This window comes from Festucalex cinctus, chromosome 18 (genome assembly GCF_051991245.1).
Source record: "Festucalex cinctus isolate MCC-2025b chromosome 18, RoL_Fcin_1.0, whole genome shotgun sequence".
Classification (NCBI taxonomy): domain Eukaryota; kingdom Metazoa; phylum Chordata; class Actinopteri; order Syngnathiformes; family Syngnathidae; genus Festucalex; species Festucalex cinctus.
In genome coordinates, this window is record NC_135428.1 from 13,806,016 (window position 1) to 13,822,532 (window position 16,517).

Genomic DNA, 16,517 nt, shown 5'->3' on the forward strand with positions numbered 1-16,517 from the left:
ATTAATGTGATATGTTTGCGTGTCCACCATATTGGACTGAACTTCATAAAGGCCACAAAATTAATGTCTCACATTCATTCCTATATTGGGACCAAAAATAATCTTATGTCACTTGGCACCAAACCAAAGAGATAAGGCTCTAGTCCCACGGGAGAGGTTCTAGTTGCAAGGGCAAATGTTTTAGTTCTAGAGAGAAGATTGTTGTCTGTAGTCAAGCTTCTAGTCATGAGAGATGGTTTATTTTCCTTAGAGAAAGTCTTTAGATAATATTTTAGTCTCAGGTGAAGGTTCAGTCCCATGTAAGGGTACTAGTCCCAAAATATGCTTCTAATCCAAAGAAAAGGTCGTAGTCCTGAGAAAAGGTTGCAGTCTTTAGAGAAGGTAGTAGTCGCAAGCGGTGTTGCACCTCAAAGAAGATTCTAGTCTTGAATGTTCTCCGTCCCAACAGAAGATGATGTTCCCTGGATAAGGCTTGAAAGAATGTTCTAGTCCAAGGTGAAAAATTGAAAACTCTACTCCTGATAGAAGGTTCAAGTCCCGATAGAAGATTCTAGTCTTAAGTTCTAAGTGAAGTTTTTTTTTTCCCCAAAAGAAGGCATAAGTCCCAAGTTAAGGTTCTAGTACCAAGAAAGGTCCTAGTCCCCAGAGAATGTTATCATCCCACAATGTTCCAAGGGAAGATTCTCATCCTGTGAGAAGATTTTAGTCCTAAGAGGTTTTACTCCCGAGATAAGGGTTTCCTCCTGAGGTAACTCAAGGTTCTAGTCCCAAGAAAATGTGTTGTACCCTGGAGAAGGTTCCAAGGTGCTTTTCTCGAAGAAAAGTAAGGAACGTTCGAGTCCCAAGAGACGGTTCTCATCTCAAGTGAAAGCTCTTGTCCGGAGATAAGGATCTTATCTCAAGTGAAGGTTCCAGTCCTGAGAAGAAGGTTCAAGTCTCGAGAGAAGGTGCTAGTCCTAAGAGAGGGTTTTACCCCCAAGAAAAGACTCTAGTCTCAAGGGAAGGTACTCGTCCTGAGAGAAGATTTTCGTCTCAAGAGAATGGTCTAGTCCCAAGTGAAGTTTCTAGCCCAGAGTAAAGGTTCAATGAGGCGTCTGTGAGTGTGTCTATGTCTATTGGTCTGGTGTTGTGTGTCTGGTAGAAGGTAGAGGTGTGTCTGTCTGTCTTTATGTCAGCCACCCTGTCCGTCCATCCGTCTGTGTTGTTGTTTTGTATGGCGGAGGTGGAGGTGGTAGGATCTGTCTGTCTGTCTGTTGAGATGAATTAATGGATTGACTCTTGACAACCTCCCAAGGTGGAGCGATGTTCCCCGCGGAGTTCGAGCCGCAAATCATTGAGGGTAGGGGCTCAGCTTACACTTCCAAAAAGCAACAGGAGTCTTGAATGTGCATTGTTTGTTGATTTGTTGTAAACAAAAAAATCAACTGCTGCTTCTGATTTTCATTTTTTCTTTATGAGTTTTTAACCCGCTATTCTTGGCCCAAGCAGGGCCGGACTTCTCCAGAATCACCACCATCCATGGCAACCCCAACCTGATAGAACAAGAGTCTGAGAGGATTACCAAACTCATCCAAGGTTGGTTGGTTCGTTTTGTTGTGGCACCTCCAAAGTTTGGACTTTTGACTATATTTTTTCTGAATCGTCTTTGATGTTGACCGAAAACAAGTACACTAGTTTTGGTTGTCAACTAAATGGTCTTTAATGTTTTGTTTTGATGAATTGAGTTGGAACTTGGGGGTTCCCTGCATGTATTTGCAATGTTAAACAGCAATAACGATTGTGTTCATGTTGCAGAGGGCGGGAAATTTGCCGCCGCCAGGAACATTCCAGGTAACAAAACAAAAACAGCACTCACTCAATGACCATAGCATGTGGATTTGGATGTGTTATTGAGCTCCTCTTGTGGTCTTGGTCCTCAGCCGGCATGAGGAGGAGGAGAACACGCTTGGTCAGGCGTCATCGCAAGGCCACGCCCCAGTGAAGACAGAGTCCGGCGCCGATTCAACCGTGGATCAACCGAGACAAAGGAAAGCTCGTCTCGGTTCTATTTTTATATTTTGATTGAAAGAAGATTGTTGTGCATGAATACTGCCACGTACGTGCGATGAACGATTGCTGTGATCAAAAGGTGACATGTATGAATTATTATTATGATATGTTTTTAGTGCTTTCAATGGTGCTTGCATTCACTACAACGGATGCTTTGAAATTTGTGCTACAATTGCATTCATTTTGTAAATTATCTCAGTCAATAAATTACATTTTCTAAAAACATGGAGTCTAAACTATCTTTGATGTTTACAAAAATATGTTTAGTTATCATCTAAATTATGTGTGAATTTTGCAAAAATGCCTGAAGTGAGATTGTTGAGACTAAATTGCCTTTTATGTTTCTGAGGAAGCGTACCTTTGATATGTTGAGGTGCAAAATCGTCCATGATGCTTACAAAACACGAACGTTTGGTTAGTTATAGTCCAAATCATCTTGGATGTCAATGAAAATACATACTGTCGATTTGTTGAAGACTAAATTGGTTCTGATATTTCTGAAGGAGACTATTTGTCTTTGATGTTTTCAATGTTTTGGGGCACTTTGTTCTTCTCAATTGTCTTGGATGTTTCCCAAAACAGGTAACAATGGGGTATATGCCACGGAAGAGGCGGGACGGTTTTTGCACATCAGTTTGGTTCCGGTTCGGTTTGCGACATGTGGGCTGCGTCAAAATACTTGTGCTTCCGGCTTTGTGCCCCTCAGTTGCGCGTTCGCAACCCGGACCGGAACCAAACTCGTGCAAAATCACGTCCCGCCTCTTCCGTGACAAACGTTGTGTTATTGAGTGCCGTCACATCTTTGAAATGATCCGCGATTCTTATTAGCCCCTGGGGCCGTCTCGAGTTAGCACAAGAACACCTGGCTTGACGTCAAGTGAAGAAAAGACAAATGTTGTCTTGCAGGATGAGGCTTGAACGCAAATGTTTGTCTTTCTGCCCTCAATGACACGACGGAGTCGCTTCAGAGCAGGACAGACGTACAAGTTGACTGTAAGGATCTCTTGGAAATCACAAATTGTCATAGATGTTTACATTACGAATAGTCTATGTCATCTTTGATGTTAAGGAATTTGAAATGGATTTTTGAAAAAGTGCAACTTAGGTTTGTATATATTGTCTTTGAAAAAAGCATAAAAGAGTCTTTGAAATTGTAATTACACAATTCAATTATTTGATGTTTCAGGAAAAGAATAAAGCTCGCTGCACACTTCGTGACGTGGCAACTGTGTGGAGAAAAAGTAATTTCCAGAAGGTCTTTGATGTTTTACAAGAAATCCATCAAGGAAGCACCTCGTTAAGCCTGGAATCGTCTCCATTTATGAAGCGTCACTTCCTCCTTCTTCGAACCGCCACGCCATTCCCAGGTGCCCTCTCAGCGTCCGAGCCAGAAGCTTCCCCACTCTTCGCTTTTCCCGACTCCGCTCGTCCGTCCGTCCGTCCGTCCGCGTCCAGCTGGCTAAATTAGCAGCAGATGAAGCTACAGAGGCCACATCGGCTTCATCTGGGCTGGGAGTCGTCAAGTGAGCCATTACGCAGTACCGCTAGAAATGTGCCAGTCCAATTCCAAGGCTTGCAATTCCTGTTTGAACCTGTTGTATCGAAGGAAACATGGTCGTCACAAGTCCAATTAAAACCTGTTCATAAGTGGCTCTATTACAAGTTAAATCAATTAATATTTTTCTGATTTTCAAACCGGAGGAACAATCAAATGTTCAGCAACAAAGGTCTTAGGTGTTTACAAAAATGACATTTTAGGGACGTGGAAGATTCTAAATCATGCTATATGTTTACAAAAAGTGTGCATGTGTCTGTTGATTCATCTGGGAAGCTCACACAACAAAGGCGTACGTTAGATTCTTTGAGAACTCAATCGTCTTAGATGTTTACGAAAAAACATGTTTAAAATCTAAATCATCTTATAGGCTATGTTTACAAAATTGCGTACGTTAAATTAAAAAACTAAATAGCATTATTTTTTTTATAAAGTCATTTACCTCAGGCTCTTTGACAACTAATTTGTCTTAGATGTTTATGGAAAGACGCTCATGAGTTGAAGACTAAATCATCTTTGTGTTTACAAAAGAGTCTGATGATTCCAAAATGTTACAAAAATGTGTACATTAGCATCTTTGAAGACTAAATCATCTCAGATCTTAACAAAAATGTGTCATCATCAAATTCTACAACAACGGAAAACAACTACACGTTTGATTGACTCCAGTTTTACATTTGAAACTTTTCTTGTCATTTCATGTACTCCTGCAATTCTTATTTATACTTTAAAATGATCTATTGTACGATACTTGTTTTCTACTCTGAAAATTGGAACGTGACCCTCATCCAGAATCTGGTGATTTTCTGTGAAAAGGGCGTGGTTGCAGTGACCAAAATGTCCTTGGAATCAACATGGAAGAACATGTGCGAAACACTAATATGATGATGATGATGATGATGATTCCATCTTGTTTGATTGTGAGCAGGGATGTATTTTGGGAAGTCAACAAAATGTCTCCTCGGCATTTCCAGCCAGAGTGACATCATCGTCCCCGCCAGACCACTGCAAGCTTTTTCCATACGAAGCTTTGTCCCAACACAGACCATCACGTGTACAGGGAGAAAAAAAAATAACACTTGAAAATCAGCGCAAATCGTCTTTGATGTACACGAGAAATAGGGATACTAAATTCCGAAACCTTTTTTTTTTTTTTTTTTGGCGAAGAATCTAAATCATCTGTTATTTGAAAAATACGTACATTAGGTTCAATTTGAAATCGAGATCATCTTGGACGTTTTCAAAATATTATCAACTCTGATTTTGAGCAAAACAACGTACATCTGGTTAGTTGAAGACTACATCATCTAGATTTCAAGATTTGAAACCGTTATCACTCCTTAAACCCTGGATTCAGACCCTAATTTCAAACCCTAACTCAGATTTTATCCCCCAATTTGGCAACCTAACATTGGCTTCAAAGATTAATTTGAAATCATATTCATTTTTGAAAATGTAACTTAAGCTTGAAACCCTAAACTCAGCTTCAAATATTTATTTGGAACCCTAATCTTAACTTCAGACGCTAATTTGAACTAAATTTAACTTTAATTTCAAACCTTAAATAGGCTTGGAATCCTAACCGTTGTATGAAACTTTAATTTCAAACCCTCAACTTACCTTTAAATCCTCTTTTGACACACTAACCTTGGCTTCAAACTAATTTGAATCCATAATCCTTGTTTGAAACCCTAACTTTGGCTTCAGACCCTAATTTGAAACCCCATTCTTGGCTTTCAACCTTCAGTTTAAACCATAATTCTTGGTTGAAACGCCAAACTTTTACCTAAAAGCCCAATTTTGAACCATATGCCTTGATAGAAACGTCAACATTGGCTTGAAACACTAATTTGAAACCCTATCCGCTGTTTGATAAGCTAACATTTTCTTCAAACTATAATTTGAAAATTGAATTACGAGACCAGTTGCAAATGTCTATAAAAAAAAAAAAAAGGTTGTGTTGGTCATAAATACGGACACTGTACATTCCTATTTTTGTTTTGCTTTGTGTTTTCTCGTCTTTTTGCAGCAGAGGATCCTGACGAGAGCCACAGCGAAGAACACCGGCATAGTCGTAACGACCACCAGCAACAGGGCCACGTCAACGTTGTAGTACGCATACCAGGGCATCTCGTAGGCCCGGGTGCGTAGGTGCGGCGCCCCTTTGTGGCGAATCACATACTCCACCCAGAAGACTGCCTGATCCATGGGCGTGATGGGCTGATCCCGGTGCAGTTCCGACAGCTTTCGCATGTTGCGCCGGTAGCTGTCCCGGATCAGAACCTCCTTGAGGCTGGACTCGAAGCCGTGGCTGAGGTCCACCAGCTCCAGGACCTTGGCAGCTCCTCTCTGCTCCAAGCGCACCAGGTTGTCAAACTGATCGAAAAAGAGAGGGATGCCCAGGACGGGGACGCCGTAGAAGATGGCCTCCTGGAGTCCGTTGGTGCCCCCGTGGGCGACAAAGACCTTGGTCTGCGGGTGGCCCAGGAGATCCTTTTGGGGCATCCAGTCCACCACGAGGGTGTTGTTGCCCAGCGTGGATGGCCGAGGTCCCTTGTGACGCCAAATCACCTGAAACGTGAAAGACAAAGCAGTCATAGTGTTGTAAACGGGATTTTCGATTGGTTTGGGGCTTGAGTGACCCCGAAAGTAAATAATTCCGATTCCATCACCTTCTGCGGCAACTTGGCAAAGACAGCGGCGATTTCCTCAGCATCATTCTGGGGCATAGCGTTGACCAGACTGCCAAGACTCATGACAATCACGCCGTGCTCGCCGGCACTCTGGACAAAATCCTCCAGGTCCGCGGGCAGCGGGCGGGCGGCCCGGCACTGGAAGCCCCCGATGTAGACCACGTTGGGCATGGTGGGCCGCGGGAAGTCAAAGACAAAATCGGTGCGGAAGAGCCAAATGTCAGCCTGCTGGAGGAGCGAGTTGATGTCGCAACCGCCTTGGATGTGCTTCTTGCAGAGGGCGCTGTAGATGGGTTCGATCAGGATTTTCTGCTGGAGGGTGACCAAGACGTAGAAGAAGATGTTCTTCACCCTCTGCAAGAAGTCCATCTTGTCTGTCAGGCCCGAGCCCGGCATGGGGACGTAGGAGAGGGGTGAGGGGGCCATGGCAAAATGGCCCTCGCTGCCTTGGATCCAGCGTACGTTGAGCACCAGAGGAAGGTCCAAATACTTGGCCAGAATCACACCGGGAGCGATGGCCGGGTCGGTTAGGACCAGGTCGAAGCGGGAGTCTCTTAAACTCTGGACCCTCTCCTTGTCATTCAGCAACTTGGAGAGGGAGGTTGCCCACACTGAGTGGGCCTCGTAGATCATGTTGGCGAACTCGCGGTGCATAGTGCGTCCTTGTCGGAGGCTCTGGGAAAAGGTCAATCATAATGCTTGACAAATGCTAACATTGCTAAACATTTAGAATTGACTTTCAACAAATGTTAACACGAGTTGTTTGAGATCGTCAGTAATATGTACATTTTAAATTATTTTACTCTAAACCATAAACGGTACATGTACAGATTTATTTGTAAGCAGTTACATGAATACAAATTTTCATTGCTAGCATTTGTCCGAAGTGAATAACCTGAAAGTTTTGCAGTGTTAGCATTTATCAAACTTTGTCACAACTTCAACACATGGAATGTCACCAGCTATTTTTAATTGAAAAATTGCAGATTTTGTGTTCCATCTCCACAGGCTGAACAAGAAAGGCAGGTTCTGGCCTGCGAGTGTTTCAAATGTATTCATTCAAGGTGGCTAACCTGCTGTGTGAACCGTAAGATGGCTAATTAGGGGTGACATTGTAGTGTCTTAATGGCTGCATTAGCCAATCAGAACAAAGATTATTGCACTGTTGAAATTAGCAGCCAATCCGGTGTCCCGTTGTTGAGTGGTCAGGAAGTGAAAGGCAGTGAAAGTGAAAGTGAATGGTGCACTTTCTGTCTTATTTTTCTCTTGCAAGCGAGAATTCTGAATAAGTTGTCTTCTCCCTGGCTGTACAGCTAGATAAATGAAATAAAAATTAACTACTACGAATTGATAGTAGTCTAGTTACAAGTCTGTTAACCCTTTAGGTGAATCATTAGTTATAGTGACGTGTCATGTATTTTAGTAGCTGCTAAGCTATCAATGCTACTAGTTGCTAAGCTAACAATTTTCTAAGGTGTGTGTGGCTAACATGGATTAATTACAGATGACATCATCGTTTTGTTGTGAGTATAATTAACAGATGTATACGTTGGATTTGTATTCAAAACTGTAACCTCTTACTATGCTTGCACTACTAATTTTTGAATGTAATTCGAATAGTAATTTTGCTTAGCTTTCTTTCTGTTTGAGAACAGCGTTTGGATGTGCACCACTGAAATGTTCTACTTCATCTTTCTGGCTACAGCGGGCCGTACTGGCGATGAGTCGGCCCGTTTGTCGAACTTGAACTGGACAACAAAATCGTTTCATGACATCAACTGGACAAAACCGGTAGGATACTTTCAGAAGGTCTACATCACTCACTTGATGATGACCAAGTTCGAAAACATTGCTTGGCTTTTATCAATTATTTTTGGTATTTAAAAAAATGAACACACAACCAGGATGCTACCTTAAGGAGCTCCTCTAGAAATTCAAAAAAGTCGTTCCATCTTCCAGCCACGTCGATGGTGACGGCGGTGTAGAGCGGCGAGCTTTGAGGCACGTAGACGCTGTTGGAGGCTCTGATGACCGTCAGCTGGTGTCCTCGCTGGTGGAGCTCCTCCAGAAGAACCTTCATGTTGATCCAGTGGCTGCCGTCCACCGGGAACACCAGGATGTTGCCCCCGTCGCACCCGAGCGGAACCCCCGACAACGCCAACAAGACCAGCAGCAAAAATGCAACAGGTGGGGATGCTAAAACACATCGTTATGGGGTGATGAGTGATGAGATTTCTTCATTTTTGTCATCGTCGTTTGTGGAGAGAGAAAAAAAAAAGCGACATTGGTTGTCATTGAAAAAAAGGGCCTGGCAACCTTTTGTGCTGTATTTACAAGCAGCAGTTTGGCAACACACGCACCAGAGCCTCACTGACTTAAACATGAGTCACAAACTATTATCAAGTGCTACCGTATTTTCCGCACTATAAGGCGCACCACATTATAAGGCGCACCTTCATTGAATGACATATTTTAAAACTTTTTCCATATACAAGTCTGGGGTTACGTTATGCATCCATTAGATGGTGCTGCGCTAAAGGGAATGTCAACAAAACAGTCAGATAGGTCAGTCAAACTTTATTAATAGATCACAAACCAGCTTTCTGACAACTCCATTCACTCCCAAAATGAATAAACAGCTGTTTTATTATTTTCTCTGAGGGAAAGTATTAGACTAGCCATCTAAGATGGCGGGATCTTCTGCGCATGCGCGTCACCGATCGTGCAGGGTCACCGATAGCGTCTTGACAGCGAGACCTGTTGCGGCTCAATATTGATCCATATATAAGGCGCACTGGATTATAAGGCGCCTGGTTATCTTTTGAAAAAATTGAAGGCTTTTAGGTGCGCCTTATAGTGCGGAAAATACGGTACATTCCTTACAAAAATGTTTGGGTTTTTTTCCCTGCTGATGGCACATCTGTGCACTCAAAGTTCAGTGGCCGCTGCCCACTAAAAATATTCTACCTGAAGCCTTGCCAGGCAGAAAGTTGTCAGAGAAAGCAGCTCGTGAGCTTTTATTGTCATCAGCATGTCACCACAGAGAAACTGGAAGAGTCACAGTAAGGTGTAGAAATTGAGTTCATGGAAATTTTCATCACTTAACTCATTCACTGCCAGTCATTTTAGAAAATTTTAAAATTGTCAATACTCACGTGATATTACATTCAATAATTATATATAAATCGAATCTACCAAATGACAGAATAGACTCCCTACTTTTTGCCTCGTCCCGTTCTTTTATAATTGACAGTAGAAAAATGGAGGTTTGCCAAAATACAGCCATTTCTCCCATGGACTCTGAAACTGTGTTTATTTCGTATAAAATGGGGCAATGATGTCATCTACCGGTGGTTGGGCATCAGTAAAGTTGTTTCCAAGTTTGATATTTACAGTGGAGCATAATCAGATTCGCCCCCATTTAGCACCGCTCTAAAAAATACAATTGACAAGTATACTTGTCAAAGGCAGTGAATGAGTTTTAAACACCTGTTGTGAATCATCGTCCAACAAGGTATGCAAAAAGACACACTGAACATGCATGCAAAACTTTACAAAAGGTCAAATTAAGTTCACCTCGTCGTGCATTTTAGGTTCATCCTGAAATTTCACCCTAAAGCCTAATAATTGCCCCTCAAAAGTGAACGTACCCATGATGTGGATTCACAGCAGTTACGGAAACGGGCGGCAGCGTGTTGTAATCTGAATGTTGGACTTCAAACTGGAGTCACAGGTGAACATTTGATGTTTGGGTCACCTGCCAAGATAACAGCAGCAGTCACGTGATCGTCACAGTCGCTTCATGTCGCAAGCCCAAAAGCTTGAAAAATGCCCATCTAATATACTGTGCACCAAATTATTCTAAATCGTCAACTTATTTTTGTCATCAATAATTATACCAACAACAAAAATGTGCCCTTCAATAATCCCTCTAATACTGCTAAGTTGGGAAGCTAATGCTGGATAAGAGGTCATGTGATCAGGCATGAGCAACAACACTCAAATGTTGCCTACCCCTGGAATGTCCCACAGGCGCCGCGGTTATGAGGGTGTTGACACATTTAAGAAAAGGAAAACAATCCATAAAGAGAGCGCATGTTTGTGACGTACCTGACGAGGAGCTTCCAAACGTCGCGTTTCAGCATGGACGCCTTTGCTTTCCCGCGCCTGTTTCCACGTTTCCTTGTTTGTTGGAGCCGACGAGCCAGCAAGGCGTTGGAATGTGCCATGGGGCCTGATACCAGACCAGTCTAGTCGTTAGTAGCGGTGGGAAGTACTACAGTGGTACCTTGACCTGGTAAGTAAGTCATTTTGAATAATAGCTTTAAATGTGAGAATGAATTGTTTTATTGTTAAAATATACTTATTTGATTGTCACTTTATTGTATTTAATTATTTAAAGATTTTTGCACATGATTGTATTATTATCAAATAAGATTTTTTTTTTTTTTTACAAAAGCTGCACTGTAGAATGTATTTGTATTTTAAGATTTAAAAAAAAAAAAATTTCTTATTAAAACATGGCAATTTGTGAATTCGTCATATAATTCTTGAGGTAGTATTTCCTGAAATTTTACTCCTTTTCTTAACTGTAACTGTACATTTTCTACGAATCAGGAGTTTGAAATGAACAATTAAATAGAAATGTAAAAAAAAACCACAATAATACTGTTGTTGCTTGTTATTTAGGAAACTGCTCCCTTTTTTTTTTGTATTTTCCAGGTGTTTCCTCCTTCCTGTCAGCTGCTTTATCAAGAACCTCAAACATACTCTGCCGCATCAGCGTTTAGTTCATCGTTTGACGTAAATCACTTTAAATCTCAGATGCGTCCATCCAGGTCCGCTACATTAGCCTGAACAAATAAAACTGGTGTTTTTTCAGCCCAGGTCTGGACAGGATGATGAGCACATGGAATACAGCGGGATGCTCACGTAGCGTTCACTTTGATCAAACTACAATTCTGAATGTGAGTGACCATGTCGGCAAAATGACGACAGTGCTGAATAATAGCAATCAAAAAAATCTAATAAATTTGACGGCTGGAAGAAAATGAAATTGAAACGCTGAGGAGGTTTTTTTGTTTTTGTTGTTTTTTGTTTTAGCACCTCACTCATTATGTAGGGATAAAAATGAATTTAAAAAAAAAGTAATAAAATAAAATAAATAATTTGGGAAAAATTCATAAACACAAAAATCTTTTTTAAAAAAGGGTAAAAAACAAACAAACAACAAACTATTTTAAAAATCGGGGGCGGGGGAAACAAAAAATCTGCGAATATGCAAATTTGCATGGACCAAACTGAATACCCATCGACTGTAGTTTTAAGTTGTGATATCACCATTCACCACTAGATGGCAGGTGTGTCTTACTTACACCCTTTCTTATATTGCCTACTACTACATCAGTAAGCTTAATATTTTTTTGAGTGGATTTTCCCTGATGTAGTAGATATAACTAAAAGAGGAAAGTTACTTTTTTATTTTTCTGCCTTTTCCGGGAGAAGGAATTTACTTAAAATGGCCGCCTTCCTGTTCAATTTCAGGCATGGGTTTTGGAGACTTTTTTTTGGTGTCAGTGGAACTTGGCGTAAGGAGCTGAATATTTTTCAAATTTTTATGGCGAGGGAATTTTCCTATAGATGTCAGCTTTAAACCAAAATGGCTGACTTCCTGTTCAATATCAGGCTTTGGTTAACTGCTAGCTTTTTATGAATTCTGCCTGATATGTCAATCAGTGAAACCGGTGTCTGAGGCTGAATTTTTTAACTTTCCAAGGAGCGCTTGTGGGTTATTGTTGAGGGTGTTGGTTATGGGACCCACTGAAAACAATAGTCCACAGATCAAGTAAGGAAATTGACAACAACATGAAGAAGCTACTTGCAATTTAGTGAAACAAGAACCTCTAATTAGCTTAGCTGGAAAAGTGTAAGGGAAAATGTTTTCCACCTGGGGCTTAGCATTAACGCTAACAATAGCTTCAGGGCAGCGCAAGGGCCACTTTCTTGGGCAGGGAATCAATGATGAATGGAATCATCGCAGGACGCCACAACAATGGGATCCTCTGGAGGATCCTTGGCTTGACACCCTGCGATGACTCATATGGAAAGACCACGAAGCAGATGACATGGCGCTCAAAACCAGCGCCCAAACTTGTCGAAAAAGTATGAGTGATGTTGGGACAAACCTCAGCGGGGGTGCTAAATTCGTCGGAAGGCACATCCATTGCGCGCTCGCGCATTCCGAGCCGCCTTGTTTCCATTGTCAGCGAGCAGGTTCGCGCTCGCCAAATAACTGCGTGGATGTATTTGAAATGCGGATGATGTCATTGTGTTAACATGACAGCTGATTCAACACAGCACTCGTGTGCCAACCAGTACAATCACTTTTTACGGCTTGCTTTTTTATTTAGTTTTTGTTTTTCACGCTTACCGGGGTCTCTCTGGTACAGTTTGATGTATTAACAGTAGTTTTGTTTTTTCATTTATAGTTATTTTTTATTTAGTTTTCACTTTTATTGTTTGCTCTCACATGATGAGATCATAATGCCGACCACAACCCTTCTGATTTTGATCACAACATAAATGCCCAAAACAAATGAAGCCTTTCAGAATTGGAATACCCCACCCCCTGAAATACACACGCTTACACACGTGTTGGCACCATTCGCAACAAAAAGCAGTCACTTGGCATGAGCACGTGTGCGCGTAGCCTAAGTGTGTAGTTGCGTAACACCCTCCATTGTGACATTGTCCATATGTGCAATCAAAACTCATTTCAGGAAAAATAACCACTATTGTGTGTGTTGTACACTGAACACATTGAAAACGAATACACATTTGACACACACACAGCAACAAGTCAGTCATCCTCCAAGTGTGTGTTGACTTTTACACTCTTGTCTTTTTTTGACGCTGTGTGGCCTCAACGCAAACAGTCCAAAGGGTCGTTCTGTTGTTTATGACGCACTTTCGAACTTTTATGACACTCGTTGTTGACTGGCCGTCATTCGACCCTGTAGGTGGTCTGGAGCCCAAAAGTGTTCCTCGAGCTAAGGGAAAAACTGAGAAAGGGGTCGCCTATCTTGGCAAAAGACAGCATGACTTCGGCCAAAGCCGGGCCATTATGCTGAAGTGAAAAAGGATGACATGCAAGGGTGATGGGATCCTGTAGGTGGCGCTAGGTGGCCAATACCGGCAGGTCCACTTAACTTTATGCTCCTGTAAACAACAAGATTCAGGAATTTGTAGTTGACACCTGCACTTGTTACAGTAATAATAAGCACAAGTGTCCTTCTCTTCTTTGTTCATACTTGTGTTGTGCTTTTTTGTTTAATTTTTTGGTTTGTGTATTGTGTTGTATGTTCCGGTTGGGACTTCTTGTTCTTGTCCAGATCGTGTTTGTACATGTGAATTAGTTCTCAAACATTTTACCTGCTTAAATAAAAGTTAAATAAAATAAAAATAAATAAAATACTAAGTGGAACTATCTTCGGGGCCAGATTATTATTTTTTAAAATGTATCCCATTTTAAATAGTGATTGTTTGAATTGATCATGGGTCTTTGAGACTTTTTCATATTCGCCAAATTTCCTGTAAGTTGTTGAAACTGAAGTCTCGGGCTTAATTTTCAACATTGTGTGGCGGCTTGAGACTTTTTTTTGTGTGCGTCCTGTCATCAGTGACGTACACCAAATTTTGTGTTGAAAACAGGTGTTGGGGGCTGCATTTTTCAAACCTCCCAGGAGACACCATAAATGCAACAAACTGTTGCATATGTCCCCCCCCCCAAAAAAAGCCATTTTATTCATGGGAAGAATAATGACACAGCGTTTCCAGCAAGACCTTAAGGGATTGCTGCTTGGCGGAGGTAAAAAAAAGTTCCTCGCTGAACATGCAGGCTTCACAAAGCTTTTAAACAAACGCACGTAGGCCAAATGTGACCTGACGTTGATCCAAAACAGATACGTTTCCCTTCCTGCCACCTGAGCCTGATTCTCGCCCACTTGGGACCACTGTACTGTGTCTTAACTGCATCCCCAGTCAGTCCCCCGCTAAAACTGACGCGGTCCACATGACAACACCAGCTGGTTGCCTTCCAAGCGCTGTTCAAGTTTCTGAGCGTGGACGCGAGCCAGTCAACCGTCTGCCGCTTGTTAGGACAACATGACAACGTTCCAAACGCTACAGAAGCCAAAACGTACAGTGCGTTTATCACCTTCTTAAGAATAACTCTTCATTAAGGTGCTGGTTCACTACCGAGCCTTCTTAAAAGGAGACTTTTTATGCATGCTTTTCGACTGGGATGGCGCTAGGGTGTTGCAACAAGGCGAGCAGTTGCGACACACCGAAGTGGAGGTGGAGTGTGGTCGGGGGGAAAGCAACAGGCTTTCATACTTGCATGGATTATGTTACCATGATGATTAAAGGCAGAGCTAGGGTGTTACAACTAGGCGAGCGGATTCTATTTGTGGAAATGGAGAACTGAGTGTGGAAAAGAAGCAAGTGCCCATGAAGACAATAAAAAGCATTTGAGTGGGGCTGGAGTGAGGGTGTTGCGACTAGGCGAGCAGCATCTATTTCTGGAAAGGAGAGTCCGGATTGTGGGAAAAATGTGAGTGCCCACGCAGACAAAACATTTTCACTGGTGGAGGCAGCACTTCTTACGCCATGGATTACGTGGATTTTAGTCACTTGATGGTCAAGGGTGGAGCTAGCAGCTTCTACTCGTAATAGTGGAGCCATTATTGTGATTAAAAAGAAAGATTGCCTTTAAAAACAATGCAAGCATTTTCACTGATGGATGCAGCACTTCATACGCCAGGGATTACACACATTTTATCACCAAAACATTTGGCAGTTTTGAAAAATTTGGCTCCCAAAGCAAGCTCAATTTAACAGTGTGAAATTTGGTGGGCCGGACCCACAAAAAAAGTCTCAAGGCCATGGCCAAAAACATACGGGAACGCTGTCAGTTTGCTTTGAATATGCTGTTCATTGGTCATTTTTGGTACTTCCACAGCTGCTTCAAAGTAATAATAATGTTTTTTAAAATCTTTCATTCGGTTACATGAAATTTGGATGTGGCCATCATGAGTAGACTCACAAAAGAGTCTCAATAAACGTGAAGTCAGCCATTTTGGTTCCGGTGGTGTCACGATGTATACATTGTCGACAAGCGATTTAAAAGCCTCGATTACATAATATAATATAAAGCCAAATTCCTGCGCTCAGTCAGTCTGCCCGTGCAGCCAAATGTCTGCAAATATCATAATCTGACATAGACGCCACATTCAAACGGTGATGTCATCTTCCAGATGCAATCTGTAGCAACATGTTCGCTAGCCTGTCCAACTCTGCCGTCTTTCTTGCCGTTTCCTCCTTCTTTCCAACACGGCCTCCACCTGTCAGGCCTCAGTCCACCCCGTCCCCGCACGGTTTGTTGGCCCGGCCATAAAAGGCGGCAGCTCGATTGACAGCTCGCCGCCTCTCCGGAGGGAAGGGGGAGTGTGGTTTTATTTTCCCCAATCAAAGATGGCAGCTCACACCCACAATGACTCCTTTGATTTACATTAGAAAAACATTTTTTTTCCAGCCTCAGCCTCATGCTAAGTCTTCGCTTTCATCCAGACCAATTGACATTATTGAGAATCTAGAGGTTAATTTAGCTGGTTTTCCCCAAATATTTGGTTAATGGAATGTATTTATTACTTGTATATTTCATTGGTTAGTTGTTGTTTTTTGTAATTATTATTATTTTTTTAAAGTACTACTTTTACAGTACACGTTTTATTTACTTGATAGACAATTTTGATTAAATTATTTTTAAAATATAAATAAAACATTTCTATTACATTGATGATTAAACATTAGCATGACTGTAGAAATTTACTATTTTACATGAACGAAACGTTGGTAAAATAAACAATTTAACACAATTTTATTAGCTAATTTATTATAAATGTATTATAAATGTGAACAAAAAAGAAGCGGGAATTATTTTAATATTAAAATATATTTTACATATTTTTTTTTTTTTACCTGCCCCATCTGCTCCATTTTAAAAATTAAATACAGCCCTTGGGCATTTGCCTCTCCTGTTCTCGGGGATATTATGATTTACATCTGATGCTTTGGTTGCTATGGCAACGCGATCCCTCCTCCAATGCGATGACAGATGCATTTTTCATTTCCACGAGGTTGTTTGGAGAAGCAGAGCACTG

General features: G+C 41.6%; 2 protein-coding genes and 1 long non-coding RNA gene across 5 annotated transcripts in view; 2 read left to right on the forward strand and 1 right to left on the reverse strand.

Moving 5' to 3' along the window:
• Positions 1-2,274, forward strand: part of LOC144006723 (periostin-like) — a 21,107-nt gene extending 18,833 nt beyond the window's left edge. For both annotated transcript variants that reach the window (XM_077505723.1, XM_077505724.1), the window contains 4 exons: positions 1,295-1,339; positions 1,489-1,575; positions 1,795-1,830; positions 1,920-2,274. In XM_077505723.1, the coding sequence (XP_077361849.1) occupies positions 1,295-1,339; positions 1,489-1,575; positions 1,795-1,830; positions 1,920-1,981 (230 nt within the window). In that variant the 3' untranslated portion in view covers positions 1,982-2,274. The remainder of the gene's footprint in view (positions 1-1,294; positions 1,340-1,488; positions 1,576-1,794; positions 1,831-1,919) is intronic.
• The window catches only part of LOC144006726 (UDP-glucuronosyltransferase 1-2-like), an 11,815-nt gene extending 1,276 nt beyond the window's left edge, over positions 1-10,539 (reverse strand). Inside the window, exons 1-5 of one of the 2 annotated variants that reach the window (XR_013279918.1) lie at positions 10,408-10,539; positions 9,948-10,054; positions 8,210-8,493; positions 6,277-6,972; positions 3,343-6,175 (exon numbers count right to left, since the gene is read on the reverse strand). Coding sequence is in view for 1 of the 2 variants with exons in the window: in XM_077505729.1 (XP_077361855.1) it covers positions 5,594-6,175; positions 6,277-6,972; positions 8,210-8,493; positions 9,948-9,951 (1,566 nt within the window). In the remaining variant the exon portion in view is untranslated. Of the gene's footprint in view, positions 1-3,116; positions 6,176-6,276; positions 6,973-8,209; positions 8,494-9,947; positions 10,055-10,407 lie in introns of those variants that run through there. The other variant, XM_077505729.1, reaches the window with a different exon arrangement.
• LOC144006736 (uncharacterized) lies at positions 7,542-11,392 on the forward strand. The gene is made up of 6 exons (XR_013279921.1): positions 7,542-7,820; positions 8,003-8,088; positions 8,257-8,484; positions 10,330-10,594; positions 11,020-11,100; positions 11,180-11,392. It is a non-coding gene; the product is annotated as an uncharacterized LOC144006736 (long non-coding RNA).
• The last annotated feature ends 5,125 nt before the right edge of the window (positions 11,393-16,517 follow it).